The following is a 16,695-nucleotide window of genomic DNA, read 5'->3' as shown; positions in this document are numbered from 1 at the left end:
CGTGCCCTGACCCCTCACAGGCTGCGTTGCAGGGCAGCTGCTGCAGGCTGCTGCAGTGTCTCATGCAGAACAGCTGTAGGTCAGCTCGTGTGTGCTTGTCCCAGGGAAAGGCTTCTCTTCTTGCTGCCAGCGGCGTTGAGCTCGGGAAGGGTCATTTTCTAAAGCCTCCGAGACTGACTTTGAGTGGAGCTCAAACCGGGCTGGAGGAGCCTGATGCAGAGCTGCAGGGAGCGGGGATGAAAGAGTTTAACTCGTTAACTGGTACGGTTAGTTTCTGGTAACCCTAAAACTCTGCTGGATCCTGGGATGGAGCTGGCAGGGAGAACCCATGATGTAGGGCAGGGCCAGGAGCCTGGCTGTCTGCAACACAGAGCCAGCAGCCTGGAACACTAGCAGACGGGACAGCACGGTGTGATGTGGGCCGGCAGCTGGGATCCTGGGCGGAGGGTTGGCTCTTGGTACCCTGCCAGCAGCCGGGATCCCAGGCACAGGGCTGACAGCCAGGACCCCAGCGGGTGTGGGGACACCCCTTCCTCATTCTGCCCTGGATAAAACATTTAACCATGTAATCAATAGCAGTTTAATGAGCTACCCAGTTACTGATTTTGTAGTTTTCTTACAGCCCTAGCTGGGAGGGTGGGGAGAGGCGGCGCTGGATGAAAGCACTGCTCTGATCAGCTGGGGTCCCTGCAGCCTGGCTGGGAATCTGACCTGGTGTGCGGTGGGGGGGGGGGATGGGACGTCCCTCTAGAGGGGTCTGGGGGTGGGGAGAGATGCGGGATGTCCAAGAGTTGTGGTGATTAAAACTGAAGGGATGTGCTGGATCGCACTCTGCACTGTTCCCTCGGAGAATGTTGGCCCTGCCGTGAGGTGAAGCCGGAGCTGAGCTCAGGTCCCCCAGTGCTCGATCGGATCAGCAGGATGCCACTCGCGTGGCAGAGATGCTCCTCTCCCCTGGGGCGTGGGATCCTGCCAAGCTGGGGCAGGGAGAGGGCTGCCCAAGACTGCCCCATTAGCTTCCAGCAGCTCATTGCCTAAGGAATAGGAGCAACTCGGTCTGCATTTGACCCCCCTGACTGGTGCTCCTGGATCCCTGTGGCTCTGCTCTGCCCCAGGAGCAGGTGTGGTAGGGGGCAGCTCAAAGGGGGGGACTGTGAGTTTAGCTTCTGGGGTTTGGACCTTCCCACCCACTGCAGCGGGGAGCGGAGGCTGGTCCCTAGCATCTGGGTTTGTTTGAAACCAGCGTGAGCCTTTCGGTGGCTGCCAAGAAGAGAGTCAAGTACTGCCCAGCTGATTAGCAGAACATCCACAGCTGGCAGCCTGGGTTTCTGTGGGTGGTGTGCATCCTTGTGTGCTTTGGTGCACAGAACAAAATTTATTCTTCCGATGGCTGAAAATATTACAGGGAGCACTAGCATGGACTCATGGTGTCTCCTAGGGGCTGAGATCAGCGGGGACCCTTGAGCCAACTGCCCCCCCGATGGGCGTGCCCGGGGCTAGGTTCTCAGGGGGAATTGGTGGCTCCCTAGGCACTACCCATAATATACCTAATTGCAATAAAAACATACAGTAGGAAAGGGGCCTGGTCTATGACTAAAGTGCCTAGGTGCTACCATAATACACCTAATAGCAGTTAAAAATGTCTAGCCTTTGGCACAATGAAGGCTCAGTACAAAGTGAGTTTCCTAACAGTTTGGCTATGCACAGCACTAATTTCCATAGGGCCCAGCCCCCAGAGCTAAGGAGAGGGGCGGGCACTCTGGGTCTATTCCCTTCCCCCATGCAGGGCTGAGGATGGCTGTAAGGGTTATTTCTATGGATGGATGATTTGATTGTTTCTTACCTGTAGGTCCGAATGGTGCTTTTTGCCACAGCAGCCAGGAAACTTCCCGGACCAAACACAAATAACCCCTTCCTCCCACCTGCCCCCACTCCACACACAGGTCCTGCATTTATTTCCAAGTAGCAAAATTGCTAGGTAATGAAAGGAACTGGTTTAGGACCAGCCGCCGTGGGGGCAGAGGCTGGGACTATCCAAAATGCTCTTGCCGCGAAAAGCCTCAGCAGTCCTGCCCTGATCCCTTCTGTCTCTCCTGATGTTTAATAGGAAGCTCCTTGTTCTAACTATGGCCGTGCTCCCATGTCAGGAAAGGGTGTGGGAAGAAGAGGTCCTTTGGGGCAAGATTTGAGAGGCATCAGCAGAGCTGTGGAGGGGGTTAGACTAGGGCGGGGAAAGCAGGGGGCAGTGAGTCAGGCTTGAGGGGCAGCAGTGGAGCTGGCAGGGGGCAGTCTGGGTGCTGTGGGTTGAGCTGGAGGGGCAGTGATAGACGTGGGGAGCTCTGTGAGTTGGGCTGGAGGAGCCCAGGTAGCGCTGCTCTGGGGCTGGCACAGGCCAGTCCTTACCGGGGCTGTTATAGGCCAGCTGCTGTGCTGACTGCAGGCCAAGCCCCTTCCTGTTGCTGTTTGCGTTGGCGGTGGGTGCGGGAGGGCCGCCAGGGGAAGCACCTGCAGAACCTGCCCCGAACAAAGCCCCCGTCATCCCGCCCCCGACCCGGCCCAGGCCCGGCTGTGTGGAGGGCAGGAAAGCCCAGCCCTTCGGGGTGCCCAAGAGGGTGTGGCCCAGCCTGCTGTTCCCACGTAAACAGAGTGTAAAGCACTGCGAGCCCCTGGCAGAACTCCCAGTGACTCTCCGAGCCGTTTGCTCAAAGCCCACAAGCTATGCATACGTGAACATGCTTTGCCCATGCATTGCACGAGCCTGTGCACACACTGCATCCACGTGCATGGTACAAGCACCATGAATGCATAGCGTTGTGCAGAAACATACACGCTTGAGAACATGCAGGCGGGGTCCCAGCGCACCCGAGCGCCCATAGGGTGTCCCCACAAACTGTCCTGCTGGCCAACGTGCAGCAGCATGCCCACCTCTTCCCCGGGCTTGCCGGCATCCAGCCAGCAGGAGGAGGGGCCAGCACATGCCTACCCGCCTTCACCCAGCTGGGGCAGCATCTCTTCCCACGGGGGCCTGCTGGGGGGTGCCCGGATGGCCCTGGGTAGAGCTGACTTGGCCGGCTGTCTGGGGTGGAATGCTACTCAACCTGTTGGGCTCCTTCCCCTGGGTGGGGAGGGTGGTGCAGGGCCATGACAGGCAGAGGATTGTAAAAGAAAAATGCAAGGCCATGGCTGGGGGCCCTCTCCTTAGGGATGTTCCCATGTCCCTCCTGCCTCCACCGCCATTAGCTCATAATCCCCAGGGCACAATTAAGGAACAAGTTCAGGATTGGGGTGAGGGAAAGAGACAATCTATACTTAGCTCAGCAGCTCTCTGGGGCAAGACCTGGCTTTGTGTTCTGCTTCTGTACAGCACCTGACACAACAGGGCCCGACTCCTGGGGTCTTTACCCATCCCTTGAATAAATCTAATTGTAGTAAAAATGGTCCTGGATCATGACCGAGCTGAAACTTGGACGACCTGGGTTCTGTCCCCAACTCTGCCTTTGCCCTGCTGGGTAAGTCACTGTGCCTCAGTTTTCCCATCTGCAAAATGGGTAACAAGGCCAACACCTGGCTTTGAAATGGCTGGCTGGCAAGTGCTATAGAGGAGGCATGGGGGTGACAGGTTACTTGCAGCTCTGGGCCTGCCTGAGACAATGCTGTTCAGATGGGAAATATCTGAGCATCATTCTCTGCAGTAGTGGGCTGCCCTGTGCTTGATGAGCAGGTTTGGTTCTTACTGGGGACCAGAGCTGAGTAAAGTCTGGGAAGTCTGTGTGCGAAAGACTAGGCCTGATTAGGGAAGCAATGAAGGGGAAGGGAGAGGCAAGAGGCTGTGCTAGCCAGAGTGTGGCAGGAATGGGAGACCAGGAGCCACTCGGAAGCAGTATCCAGGGAAGGGATGAAAGCAAAATGTTTTCATTACCCCCCTGGGTGCTGAAAGTCCCTGTCTCCTGGAGCTAAGGAGGCAGAAAAGGCTGGTGGCTGTTTCTCTCAGTGGCCAGTATCTACACTGAAAACTACAGAAGGGCGTTTCCAAGGTGCGTGTTGGGACCCAGGAGTATAATTAACCAGCGGAACAGCCAATGTCCATTGGTCCTCTGCCACTTGTTCAACCCCCACATCAGGCTGAGCTGGGAGACCGTGCTGCTCCCCATGCCCTCGGACCCGGTTGGCGTCCAGCGTACGCTCCACTGGTGAGGTTTGAAATGGGGGTTTCAAGCGGTTCTGCTTTAGGAATCATGGTGGGGATATTCTCTGGGCTGTGCTGTGAGGGTCAGGCTCCGCCACGCTGTTCCGACCTTGGGGGTCTATGAAAATTCCCCTGTTTCATAGTCCTGTGATGGGGTCAAGAGGTAACTTCCTGGCTGTGCCGGTTATTCCTTCATTCCCCACCAGGGGGCACCTTCCCCTGCGGCAGCTAGGGACTGGGAGAAACAGGATACTAAGGTAGACGAGCCTTTGGGCTAATCCACACTTCCCTCTCCCATCTGTAGAGCTCCAGCTTGTTGCTCAGCTGGACTTCCCCTAGAGTCAGAAACCAACCGGAGGATCTGGTCCCCCTCTCTCCCCCTGCTCCGACCCTTCCAGGCCTAGGCACTCAGCTCCTGCTGCCCTCGTCTCCCTCCCCCGACTCGCTCCCTGTATAAACAGCTGCTGAGCACCACACCAGAGGTGGCTGCATTTCAGCGCTGGGTGAGGGATCCTTGCATAGACCTCTGTGGGTGGGGGAGGTCCCACCCTGAGCGGCACTGGAATTGTTCCCTGGGCGGCAGGATGTTTGTCTCAGGTAGATAATGCGGAGATGAAAGCAGCAGTGAGTGTCTGCTCTGAGCCCTGTTGCGGGAAGTTGGGTCTCCTCCTTCCCGCTCCTACCTTCCTGGGGAAGAGGTGAGGGCAAGGGGACCCACAGACGAAGGTGCCCAGTGGGAAAGTGTGCTCCCAGAGTTGGTCTTCCAGGATTACAGGCATGTTGCCAAGTGCCATGAATGGATGTGCACCCCTGTGATTCCACGTCTGTGCACACGTCCCTGTGCCTGCGTGTGCTGATGCGTGTGCAAACACACTACGCAGATGTGTGCAAACTCATCAGCAACCATGCCCTGCCTCCAGCCAGATGCGAACACACCCGGGCAAACTTACCATGAGGCGTGCACGCACGAGCAAACACACCCACGTTGTTGCACCCATGCATGTGCAAAAAGACAGGGTGAGCGTGCATGGCAAATGCAGGCCTGCAAGCATGGGTGAGGACAGGCAGGTACAGGGACAAATGTGGGGCTGGGCCTGCTTGGAGAATTGGGCACCCTAGCCTTGGCTGCAGCCTTGTCCCCGCCACGGATGGCCTGAGAGCCTACCCTGCAACAGCTTCCTTGCAGCCCCCCTGTCCTCCTAGGGAGCCCCCGATTCCCGGGAAGATGCAGCAGGGTACAGGCAGGACCCCAGCCACCGGGGAGAAAGAGGAGGGCAAATCGCAGCCGGCAGAGGCCTCAGCTTCCCTGCAGCCAGCAGGGGGCGTGCCCCGCCCCAGTGAGGGGGGCACAGACGGGGAGGGGAGCCCCCAGGCTGAGTGCAGGGCGGTGCCAGCGGGGGGGGGGTGTCTCTGGGGCAGAGGGGCACTGGGGTGTGCGCGGGGGAGTCCCAGCACAGGAAGAAACATGGGTTTCCCCTTCCCCCCCCCCGCCTTGTCCAGGGCGGGACTCCAGCTGCCCCCGCGCACAGCCCGGACGGGCCGGCCCCCCTCTGGGCAGCAGAAGTGGTGGGGAGTCGGGGGCGGGGGAGGCGCCCGCTGGCAGCATCGCCCCGCTCTCCCGGGGCGGGCTGCGGGGAGAGGCGGGGGTGAGGGGTGCTGCGGGGGGCGGGGAAGGGGGGAGGAAGAGTCGTCTGACTTCATCCCTGGAGCTCCCCATTGGCCCGGCGGCCCGTCACTCACGGCACTTCCTCCTCTGTCCCGGCGCCCGTAAAGTTTGAGGGGAAGAAAAAGAAAGAAGCGGCGGAGGAGAACGAGAGGCGCCGGCCGGGTCCCTGTGCGCCCCCAGCCGTGCGCCGCGCCCTGGCCGTGCGCCCTCGGCCGTGCGCCCCCGGCCGTGCGCCGCGCCCCGCCGCGCCGGGATGGGCTTCCCCCTGCGGATGTGACAGCCAGCCTCGGACGCCTGGGTTCGGACTGCAGGGGCGGGGGCCGTCTGCGCGTCTCTCCGGGGGCCAGCATGGCCTCTCCAGCCTCCTGCGCCGGCCCCCCGGCCCTCCCCGCTTCCCCCGGCACCCCGGAGCCTGCCCCGCCGCCGCCGCCGGGGTCCTGCGCCGCTTGCCAGGGGGTGTCGTTCCACATCCAGATCGGGCTGACCCGGGAGTTCGTGCTGCTGCCCGCCTCCTCGGAGCTGGCCCACGTCAAGCAGCTGGCGTGCTCCATAGTGGACCAGAAGGTAGAGGGGAGGGGGGGCGGCAGGTGGGGCCCGGAGGGGACAGGTCACTCCGGGCCCAAGAGAAGGAAGCGGTGCTGACTCTGTGTGTGTGTGTGTGTATTTCTGTCTGGAGAGTCCCGCTTGTGTTTGCTACTGCTGCGTTTGTGGCTCTGAATTGGGCGTGCCTGTGTGCCACTGCCAGTTGTGCGATTGTGTATCTGTTTTCTTCTGGGTGTGTGACGGGGATTGCGTTTTGTATGACTGTGTCTGTCTGTCTTGGGAGGGTGTGATTGCACGGTGTGTCTACGGTTGTGGGGCGTGTACATGACTGTGCTTGCGTGTTGTGTATAGGTTGGGGGTGTGAGTGCAGTTGTGTGTTGTGTCATTGTGCATCTGCGCTGGGAGTGGGTGATTGCATGCTGTGGGTGATTGTGGGGTGTGTGCATGACTGAATGTGTGTATGTCGGGATGTTAGTGCAATTGCATGTTGTGTCATTGTGCATCTGTACTGTGAGTGTGATTGTGGGTGTATGACAGCATGGATTGCGTGTTGCGTAATTGAGTATTGGTACTCTGAGTCTGTGACTGTGTGTGTTGTGTATATGATAGCAGACTGTGTGAGTGCTGTGCCATTGCAAGTTGTGTGATTGTGTGTCTGTTGTGTATGACTGTGATTGCATGTTGTGTGATTGTGGAGTGTGTGCGAGTGCTGTGTGATTCCATGTTGTGTGATTGTGTGCCTATTGCACGTGACTGTGATTGTGTGTCTGCATTGTTGCGTGAGACTGCGAGTGCGTGTTAGAGGGAGAAATGTGGTGCCTGTGGTGAGAGCGTTTGCATGACTATGTATTGTGTGCGCCTGGAATTGTGCGTGTCGTGCCCACATGGGGGATGTGTGTCTAGGACCTGTGTCAGCAGCGTGGTGGGACATGTTAACTGCAGTTGTGTTGTTTTGATGCTGTATGGCGCGGAGGGGACTGGCAGGTCTGGGGCAGGGTGGAGGGGAAGGAAGTGGGGTGCAGGGGGGATGTGGGAAGCAGTGTGGGGGAGTAGATAGGGCAGTGAGGCCACACGCGGGGCTGGGAGGCAGCCAGCTGAGCCCAGACTCTGGGCTGGGCCAGGCCTGGGGGCTGGGTCCCATCTCCACCCTCCCAGGCGGGGTTTCATTTAGTTGTAGGCTGCAACTTTAGAGATTTTGGCACTGAGTTCCGTGCTCCTCGTCCCACCCAGGCAGGGGGTCCTCCTGTCCCCGCTCTCCACAGCACAGAACTTCAGCCAAGGAGGGGAAACGCCGCCGAGCCTGCCTGGGGCTCCATGCCTGGCAGGAAAGGGACAAGAACTGTGCCAGCCAGCTGGGTTCACAGTGGCCCAGACCCCCCCCCCCCCGCCATCTGCATGCAGGGAAGGAGCTGTGGGGCTTGGGTTTGGGCCCTGCTGGGAGGTCTGGGAACTCAGGCTTCCAGTGATGGAGTTTCTACAGTTTGAGCCCAGTAACGGGCTCCATGACTGGCCCCTCCCCAAGGCTCACCTGTCCCCATGCCCCTGCTCCCCTTGGCCGGGCTGTGCTGCCTCTGCAGACACCCCTCCAAGCTGTGGCTCAGCATGACAGACCTGGGAAGCAGGGGAGACCCTGCTGGCTGGGACAAGGACCCCATCTCGGCTGGATCTCCTGGTTCTCAAACCTTTGACGCTGTCACCCCCCCTATAAATTACAAACTCTTTTTGTATATGTTTAATATCACTATAAAGGCTGGCGGCAAAGTGGGGCTTGGGGTGGAGGTTGACAGCTATTGACCCCCCCAGTTTGAGAGCCCCTGCCCTAGCTGGAGCCCACACACATACCTGGTTACTCCCTGGCCCAAAGCAGGGCTCCTTCTAATTTTTTCTATCCAGGGGCGAAATAAATTTTGTTACGTGCACCAAGGCATAGGCAGATGTGCACCACCAGGAGAAACACACCCTGCTGGCTGTGGGTGCTCTGCTAATCAGCCTAGTGGCATCCACATCTCTCCTGGGCAGCTGCCCAGGCACTTGGCGTAGAGGGAACGCTGGCCCAGAGTCTGGGCAAGGAGTATTTAGCGCCTGGCTTGAATGCCGGTAGTCGGAACCAAGACAGATCCTCAGCCTTTGGTCTTGGCCTGAACCTCATTAATCCCCAAGGCCTTGGACAGGGTGGCCTCAGGCAGGTGGGGGGTGGGGACAGATAATGCCCCAGGGTCAGGGAGCCCTGTTATGGGGCTTGTGGGGAATGTCCTTCTGGGGCAGTAATGCACTTGTGTCAGGGGGGACGGGAAGGGCATAGGGGTGTCAGGCATGCAAGGAGGGAAAGGCACTAGCTGTAGGGGCCTCGGGACATGTGGGGGAGGGTAAATGGGTGTCTTGTGGATGAAAGACCTCAAAGATGCCGCAGGCAGAGGTGTTGGGGTGAAGTGGAAGTGCCATGGGATTGGGAGCCAGGACTCCTGGGTTCTATCCCCAGCTATGGGTGGGGAGTGGGGGCTAGTGGGGTGAGTGTGTGTGTGTGTGTGTGTGTGTGTGTGTGTACACACACAACCACGCACGCATGTGTTCTGGATGTCAGAACTCAGGCTGGGTCCCCAGCTGTGGGTGGGAAGTGAGGGTTAGTGGTTAAAGCAGGGTGGGTGAGGGTTTACTGTTGATGTCAGAACTACTGGGTTTGGTCCCATCCCCCAGCTCTGAGATTTAATGTGGTCTTGCATTCAGTACAGACTGAGAATCAGGGGGGCTGGCTTCTGTTCCTGGCATGGCTGTAAGGCCTTCAGCATGTCCCGTCCCTTCTCTGTGCTCCTCTTCCCTGGGCTGTTCCATGATATTGACTATCTGGGAACCAAACTGGGCTTAGAGATCCACTGGCAAGTTATGTTACCCACTGTAGGGGGTGCTTCCCCCTAGCCATCAGCATAGGGGTAACACTGTCTGCCACAGGACATACAAAAGCAAGTCTATGATTGCTTGTGGATATCAAAGCTCCCACAGCTGCTTTTCACTGGGCCGGGCTCTTTGTTCTGGTCTCCTGGCTACATCCCAGGTTGGGTAATTGTCTTCCACTTCCTTAAATGCCTGCCTGTAGTTTCAGTCTGGCTCATGCTTCAGTTCCTCTCTTCTGGACCGTAGAAAGTTTGTGTAGCTGTTAAAGAGCTGCAGTGCCTCACCCCAGAGGCAGCTGCTTTTTACTGCGGAGGGAGGGCTCCCTGTACAAACAGCTGCCAAACACCACCCCAGAGGTAGCATTTCACTGCTAGATGAGGGAGCCCTATATAACGATCTGCCATGGTCCACCCCAGAGATGGCTGCATTTCAGTGCTAGATCAGGGAACCCTCTAGAGCTGTCTACCCTGCTCCATCCCAGAGGTGGCTGCATTTCAGTGCTGGATGGAGGAGCTCTGTAGAGCTGTCCACTGTGCTGCTCCCCAGAGGTGGCTGCATTTCAGTGCTGGATGAAGGAGCTCTGTAGAGCTGTCCACTGTGCTGCTCCCCAGAGGTGGCTGCATTTCAGTGCTGGAGGGAGGAGCTCTGTATAGCTGTCCACTGTGCTCCTCCCCAGAGGTGGCTGCATTTCTGTGCCCGATGTTCAGGTTCTGCGCGGTGCTCTGTGACTTCTCCGGGGCTTGTGGAAATGTGGGCCTGCCAGCTACCAGGCCTTACCCTGCTCTTGATCTAGCCTTGAATAGAGGGCCCAGTTCCTGCTGCTTGAGCTGAGCCAGAGAGATCTCCCTCCCTTGGAGTTTATTGCCGGCTGTTATGTGCCTGCTTCCTGCAGATCTGTAACGGCTTTTGCAGAGGCTGGAAGAATTGAAAGCCCGACTCAGGGATTAACCCTTGGCTGGCCAGCCCAGGAGGAGAGAGAGGCCGGTTTTGACCATCCCAGCTCTAGGGGGAGGCTTGAGAGTCAGCTAGCTGGCCTGGTCACCTGGGATGTGTGTGGTTGTTCCCACGGCCCCCGGGGTGGGCTCAGGCTGACTCAGTGCTCAGCCCTCCCTTCTTTCTGTGAGAATGTTTTCTGGTGGGGCTACAAGACAAGCAGAATGGGGTATCCGAGCCCCTCCCGCTCCACCCCCCTTCCCAGAAACACTAGACCTGTCTCCCTAGCTGGAAAGCCCTTCCCTGCCTCCGGAGATGGAGGAACGAGGGAGGGAGACAGGCTGCTCCCCCAGGCCAGCACTGATGCTGTGGTACTGCAGAGTGGCTGGGCTCTGCCTCCCCTTTCTCCCACCGCGATAAGCTCCCAAAGGGAGGCAGAGAAGGGAGTCACTGGGCTACAGATGCTTTTGTCTCTAAGGCCATACCGCGCTCCACCCCAGAGGAGGCTGCATTTCAGTGTTTGGAAGAGCAAGACCCAGCTCCCCAGGGCAAAGGCTTGACCGTACACACCTACTGTTCTCCCCACCTGTGAGTTAGCTGCCTTTCAGAGCTGGGACTGTCTGTTCTGTGCCAGGCACCGCACTGACATGGTGGGGGTCTGGGCTGTGGCAGGGCTTCTACCACAATGCGTCGAGTGGCAATCAAAATGTACACCACCTAGTGCAAAAGTTGGGGGACAGATATTGCCCTCTGCTAAAATTACTCGTATTCGTGCGAGCTCAGTGGCAATCGGAACTATAAATTACAAACATTCAAATTAACATTGTTGACTCCACTAATCCCAACCCCCGCCCCCAAAAAGGAATTCTGCAGAGTTGGGTCCTTCATACTGACCTTACCTGCTAGGGCACACCCCTCCCTTGTCCCACACGTGGGGAGAGGTGACACACACACTTGCTCCCCTATCTCCCACGAGCTTGGAAAGTGAATGATCAAGACCCCGTGTCCCCCAGGAAGCTGCCACTTCATCTGGTACCAGCCATCGGCTGCTACCACAGAGCCTGGCCAGAGAGGTCCTAGACCAGGAGTGGGGTGCCAAGGTGCTACTGTAATACACCTAATAGTTATTCAGTACAGTTAAGATCAATACAGTCTGTTGCCTAATGGGCTTCTGCTGCAGGACTGGGTGCTGCCATAATACACCTAATAATTGGCACCACCTGTGTGTAGGGTGAGCTACCACAGGCTGGGTCCCATGGGGGCATGGAGCAGTGAACCAGAGTAGGAAGAACAGCTCCTGGGGGGCTCCAAGAGACCAGACATGTCAGCCTCATTTCCCAGCTTTGAATCGGTAGCTAACCAGGGTGGACTTTGGTTTGCTGGGCTGTTATCAGGCAATGGGCCCTGCCCCTGGAAAATGCACTGGCCAAGCAGGTCAGTGCACTGCTGCCCTCTGCTGGGTGGTGTCAAATGCTCACTTGTGTGTCACAGCCCCGCTGTTGGTGGAGATTCTCCGCCAGTGTTGGGCTTTCCGGGGTGGGGTTCTGGGTTCCTGCTGTAGGGAGGTTTAGAGGCCAAAGACATTGTATGTTGCATGACATGTGAAGTATACTATAAGGACATCCTGCCTTCATGACAGAGGAAGGCTGGAGGGTCTTTCAGGCCGCTACATTTTAACCCTTTTGTACTGGGGAATGTGATCTAAAAGCCAGATCTAGTTTGTTTTTAAAGCAATAATGCTCCAAACCATTTCTCTCTTTCTTTAAATCCTTTTTTGCAAGCACCAAACCTTAGATTTCAGGACTCAAAAATAAAAAAAAACAAACCAAAAACAAAACCATCTGTCCCCAGGAATAGTAAATTATTATTATTTAACAGTGCATAGGAGAACTCAGAGAGGTCTACTTTGGGTCCTATTGCAACAGGTGCTGTACAAACATGGCAAAAAGTTCCAGAGCAGAGACTTTCTGGGTAGTTTGCAGTTTAGAAGTCTAGCCTTACTACCAGGGTGAGACCTAGTTAAGTAGTTACTACAGGTTGAACCTCTGTAGTCTGGAACTCGCTTGTTCAGCAAACTTTGGAATCCAGCAGGATTTTAGTTAGTTGGAAGACCATTTAGCATGGGTGTGGCCAAGTTTCCCAGGATCCCATAATGTTTGTTTCCAGTCAGCAGGCCTGGCTCTCAGTGATCTGTGCTGTTATTTAGCTGTGATTTACCTTTACTTGCCTTGTAAGAGCTGAACAGGCAGTGGAAGTGTTGGTAATGCTGCTAGACAATACTGACCTCCTGGAGTTCAGCAAATTCTCTCGGCTGCCACCAGTCAGGTCCCGAGGGTGTTGGATTAGAGAGATTCAACCTGTATAGTAATAGGTATAACTAATTCCTATAGCTGCTCTGTCTTCTCTTTTGCTTCGCTCATAAATGTCTTTCAATAAATTTACAGTTCTTCCCATTGTGTGGCACATCTTGTGGGTCTTCGGAGCTGTTTTTCCTCCTTTCTCCTAATCCCCAGCTGCAGGAGTTCAGGCTATTAGCTGTGGATCTCAGCTTACATTATTTGCTTTTTAACATGTAAGTTTTTGTGGTTGTGGGCAAAAGCTTGAAAATAGGAGCCCCAAGGTTCTCGAATACCAGAAGGCAAATGAATAACCCCCAAATTTATTATAATTATTATTATTATTATTATTATCCTTTTAAAAACATGACTTTTTTTAAAGATAGTTGCATGATTTCGGGCCCTCCCTTTTTTACACAGCATATATGAAAGACACTTTATCACGGTGGTCCGCCTGCCAGCAGGTAGCCTTTTATCAAAATAATTGTGCTCCTCACAATATTTAGCAGAGGCATTTCTCTAAATACCTCCACTTATGGGGTGGAAGGAACTAGGGATATTAACAGTTAACCATTCAACTGGTAAGGGCTGGATCAGCCCCTCATAGACAGGGGGCTGCTTCAGCCCCATGGGGCCCACAGCAGGCAGAGATACTCCAGTGTGGCCAGAGCAGCCCTCATCCTTGGTGGGCCTAGGAGTGTCATGGGCCAGGGACTGTCCAGCCCAACCAGAGCAGCTTCGAGAGCCCCTGGCCATGCCCCCACCTCCATTTAACTGGATAGTTAATTTAAAGAAAGATGTGGAGAAAATGGAGAAAGTCCAGAGAAGAGTAACAAGACGGATTAAAGGTCTAGAGAACATGAGCTATGAGGGAAGACTGAAAGAACTGGGCTGGTTTAGCTTAGACTGAGAGGGGACATGATGGCAGTTTTCAAGTACCTCAAAGAGGGTTACAAGGAGGCGGGAGAAAAATTGTTCTCCTTGGCCTCTGAGGATAGAACAAGAGGCAATGGGCTTAAACTGCAGCAAGGGAGGTTTAGGTTGGACATTAGGAAAAAACTTCCTAACTGTCAGGGTGGTCAAACAGTGGAATAAATTGCCTAGGGAGGTTGGGGAATCTCCATCGCTGGAGATATTTAAGAGCAGGTGAGATGGACACCTGTCGGGGATGGTCAGACGGTGCTTGGTCCTGCCATGAGGGCAGGGGACTGGACTTGACGCCCTCTCGAGGTCCCTTCCAGTCCTTGCTTTCTATGATTCTGTGAACTGGTTGAACCTGCCATTGAGCCAGTTAACTAATAAAAGGGGCTTTTACAGCCCTAGAAGGAGCACAGCTCGGTGACAGCCCTGGGGGTGCTACCCCATTGTGTGGGAGGGGGACATGAGGAACTCTTCCTCCCGTACACCCGCAGGGAAGCTTCAGGCCCGGCCCTTGTCCTGGTCCCATGGCGGGTTAGGTCTGACACCGGCTCACGGGGTCCTTGACGGTCACAAACAGGTGGGGCGGCTGGTTCTCCTTGTGTTCAGCCATTCACCTCCCCACCATTCACTGGGCGGCGGGGAGAGCGCCCCCTACTGAGTCACCAGCGCCATTCCCTGCAGCCTGGGACCTAGGGGCAGCCCTGGAGCCAAACTGAGCCTGTGGTTGTGGCCAGGGCGTGTCCCACTTGTGGCTGGTGTGGGTGGGGGGAGGCGCTCTAATTAACCCCCCGCTGCAGCTGCTGCTGCTCCCCCCCTCCCCCTTGCAGCTGGGAAACAGCTGCTCCCCTTGGCCCACGTGCTCGAAACGACACAGACAGTCTGGTGTGTGAGACCGGAGAAGAGCTGCTCCCATCCAGGGGGGGGAATGCTGCCAGCACTGGGGTCCTGGGGGGAGTGACCAGGTTTCTGGCAGGGGAGTGGGGTTCAGTGGTTAGAGCAGGAGGCTGGGACTCCAGGGTTCTTTCCCTTGCTCTTCTTCTGACTCACTCAGCGTCCTTGGACTTGTCACCCGGCCTCGGCTGCCCTCCTTTGTGACAACCTCCTGCTGCCCAGGCCAGGCCCGCAGTTGCATGAAGGAGCCTGGCTCCTCAAGGGGCTGTGGGGGGGAGGGGAGGAGAGATGTCAGACCCTGTGACACCTGCACCAGCCTTTTGCTGAACTCTCAGGGCTGCGGGCCAAGAGCTCTGATTACCACATCCTGACAACAGGCTGAGCGGGGGCACCAGCCCTTTCCCAGAGTTCCCGGGGGCAGCTCCCTTCCCCTTTCACACGGGGCCCACCAGACCTTGCCCATGGTCAGCCCAGTTTGAGATGTGGCTTCCCCAGCCCTGATCCCATCCCCTCCCCCGGCCAGCTCTCACTCTCTGGGCAGCTTCCCATCTTAGCAGGCCACCATCCTGGTGATACTGGGCACCTCACGCTCTAGGGGCAAGGTGGGGGTTGGTTCTGCTTCCCCCATGTTACAGATGGGGAAACTGAGGCATGGGGGCCACTAAGTGACTTGTCCAATGTGGCAGAGCTGGGAACTGAACTCAGGTCTCCTCTCCGGCACTGTGTGTGTTCAGCACTGCCACCCTTCAGGGCAAATGGGGTCCAGCCCCTACCCTGGCCCTGTGGCTCCTCCTTCACACCCCTAGAGTCCTTCTGGGCAATACCCAGCCCCCACTCGCCCCACCCGGGCACCTGGCCTCGCCTGAAGCTGGGAGGGTAAGAGGTTGGGGGAAGGGTCATCTGTCTCCCATCCCCTCCTTCCATCCGCAGTACCCCGGCTGTCCTCCTGACCCGCCTTCTGTCCGCTGCCTGGCTGCGCGTTTTTCCTCCTTGCCATCCGTCCACTCTTTGTCTGTCCATCTAGTCTCATGTCCATCCTTCTGTCCACAGCCTGCCTGTCCTAACCATCCTTCCATCCACTGTGAGTCCTCCTCTCCAGCCATTCACTGTCTGTCTGTCCTTCCATCCATTGTCCATCCATCAGTCCTCCTGCGGATCCTTCTGTCCACCGGCTGTCTGTCCATCCATCCATAATATTCTATTTGCCCTTCCATTCCTCCTTCCATCCACTGTGTCTGTCTGTTGATCGGTTTTCTAGCCGTCCTTCCCTCTGTCTCCTGTCTGTCTCTCTCTCCATTTTATCCCCCTCTCTGGCCTTCAGCCCACTGCCTCTGTTTCTCCCTCTCTGCCTATCCTCCTGCACTGGGACGGATGAGCTCAGTGCAGACTTGTCTGTCTCTCGACCCCCTATTCGAAAGAGAGGAACCTGCACTTCTGAGTTGTTTGTCCCTACAGCAGGCCCGGTTCTGCTCGTTCCAGCCCTGTTCTCCAGGCTCTCTGGACAGCTCCCTTGCCATCAGGCCCTTCACGAGGGGTTTAGTGTCTGCAGGCTTATGGGAACAAGCTGGATTAGAGCAGAGGGTCTCTGCAGAATAAGCCTGGTTACGTTTTGGGTTTTCTGCAAATGCTGGCTCTGGGGTGGTTCTGATCCAGGTCCCAGTGCCTTGGATTGCCCCTGCAGCGAGGAGGTGGGCTCAGAGAGTGGGCCTCTCAGGGCACAGGGGATACTGGAAGGGGAAAAGGCACTTTGCTCCCCTGAGCTGAGGCGTGCAGCTGGCAGGATCCGATCTGGGTGCCTCTGTGGGTGAGCGAGACGAACTCCTCCTCCTGGCGCTGCTGGAGTGGAACGGGCTGGGCCATGCTTGGGCAGGAGGAAGGAAGGAAGAGGCCGGAGATGAACTGGAACCAGATCGCTCCTCACTGGGGCCATCTCAGAGCCAAAAATAACCGGGCAGATTTGCATAAGCAGCCGTAGGGAGAGTGAGGCAGCCACTGGGCCCAGGCTGCCCTTTGGGGGACCTGCCACCGTATGGGGAAAGGGGCACCCTATGAGCTGAGACTGGGGGAGCCAGAGCACTCAGTTCCCAGCATACCACTGGGGAAACTGAGGCACAGGGTGCTTAAGTGGGTCACTGAGGGCGTCTGTAGTGGAGCAGAACCCTGATGGCCAATCATAGGGCAACACGTCCCCATCGAGGAGGCTGCCCCAGGCAGCTGCACATGGGCTCCTCATCTCTTTCTGGCCAGGGGAAGTCACTGGGGCTGCCCTGGGGTCTTGAGCCCAGGATCCTCTTTGCCTCCTGCAGGAGCCAGCCAGAGGCCCTTAAACA

General features: G+C 56.8%; 1 protein-coding gene across 1 annotated transcript in view; it reads left to right on the top strand.

Annotated features, from left to right (window-relative positions):
• Positions 1 to 5,895: 5,895 nt before the first annotated feature.
• PRKD2 (protein kinase D2) overlaps positions 5,896 to 16,695 on the top strand; it is a 35,939-nt gene continuing 25,139 nt past the window's right edge. The window contains exon 1 of the mRNA XM_075016603.1: positions 5,896 to 6,416. Coding sequence (XP_074872704.1) covers positions 6,201 to 6,416 — 216 coding nt within the window. The 5' untranslated portion in view covers positions 5,896 to 6,200. The remainder of the gene's footprint in view (positions 6,417 to 16,695) is intronic.

The sequence above is a fragment of the Carettochelys insculpta genome, chromosome 22, assembly GCF_033958435.1.
Source record: "Carettochelys insculpta isolate YL-2023 chromosome 22, ASM3395843v1, whole genome shotgun sequence".
Taxonomy (NCBI): Eukaryota; Metazoa; Chordata; order Testudines; family Carettochelyidae; genus Carettochelys; species Carettochelys insculpta.
Note: the sequence above shows the minus strand (reverse complement) of the source record. Positions and strands in the feature narration are given on the sequence as shown.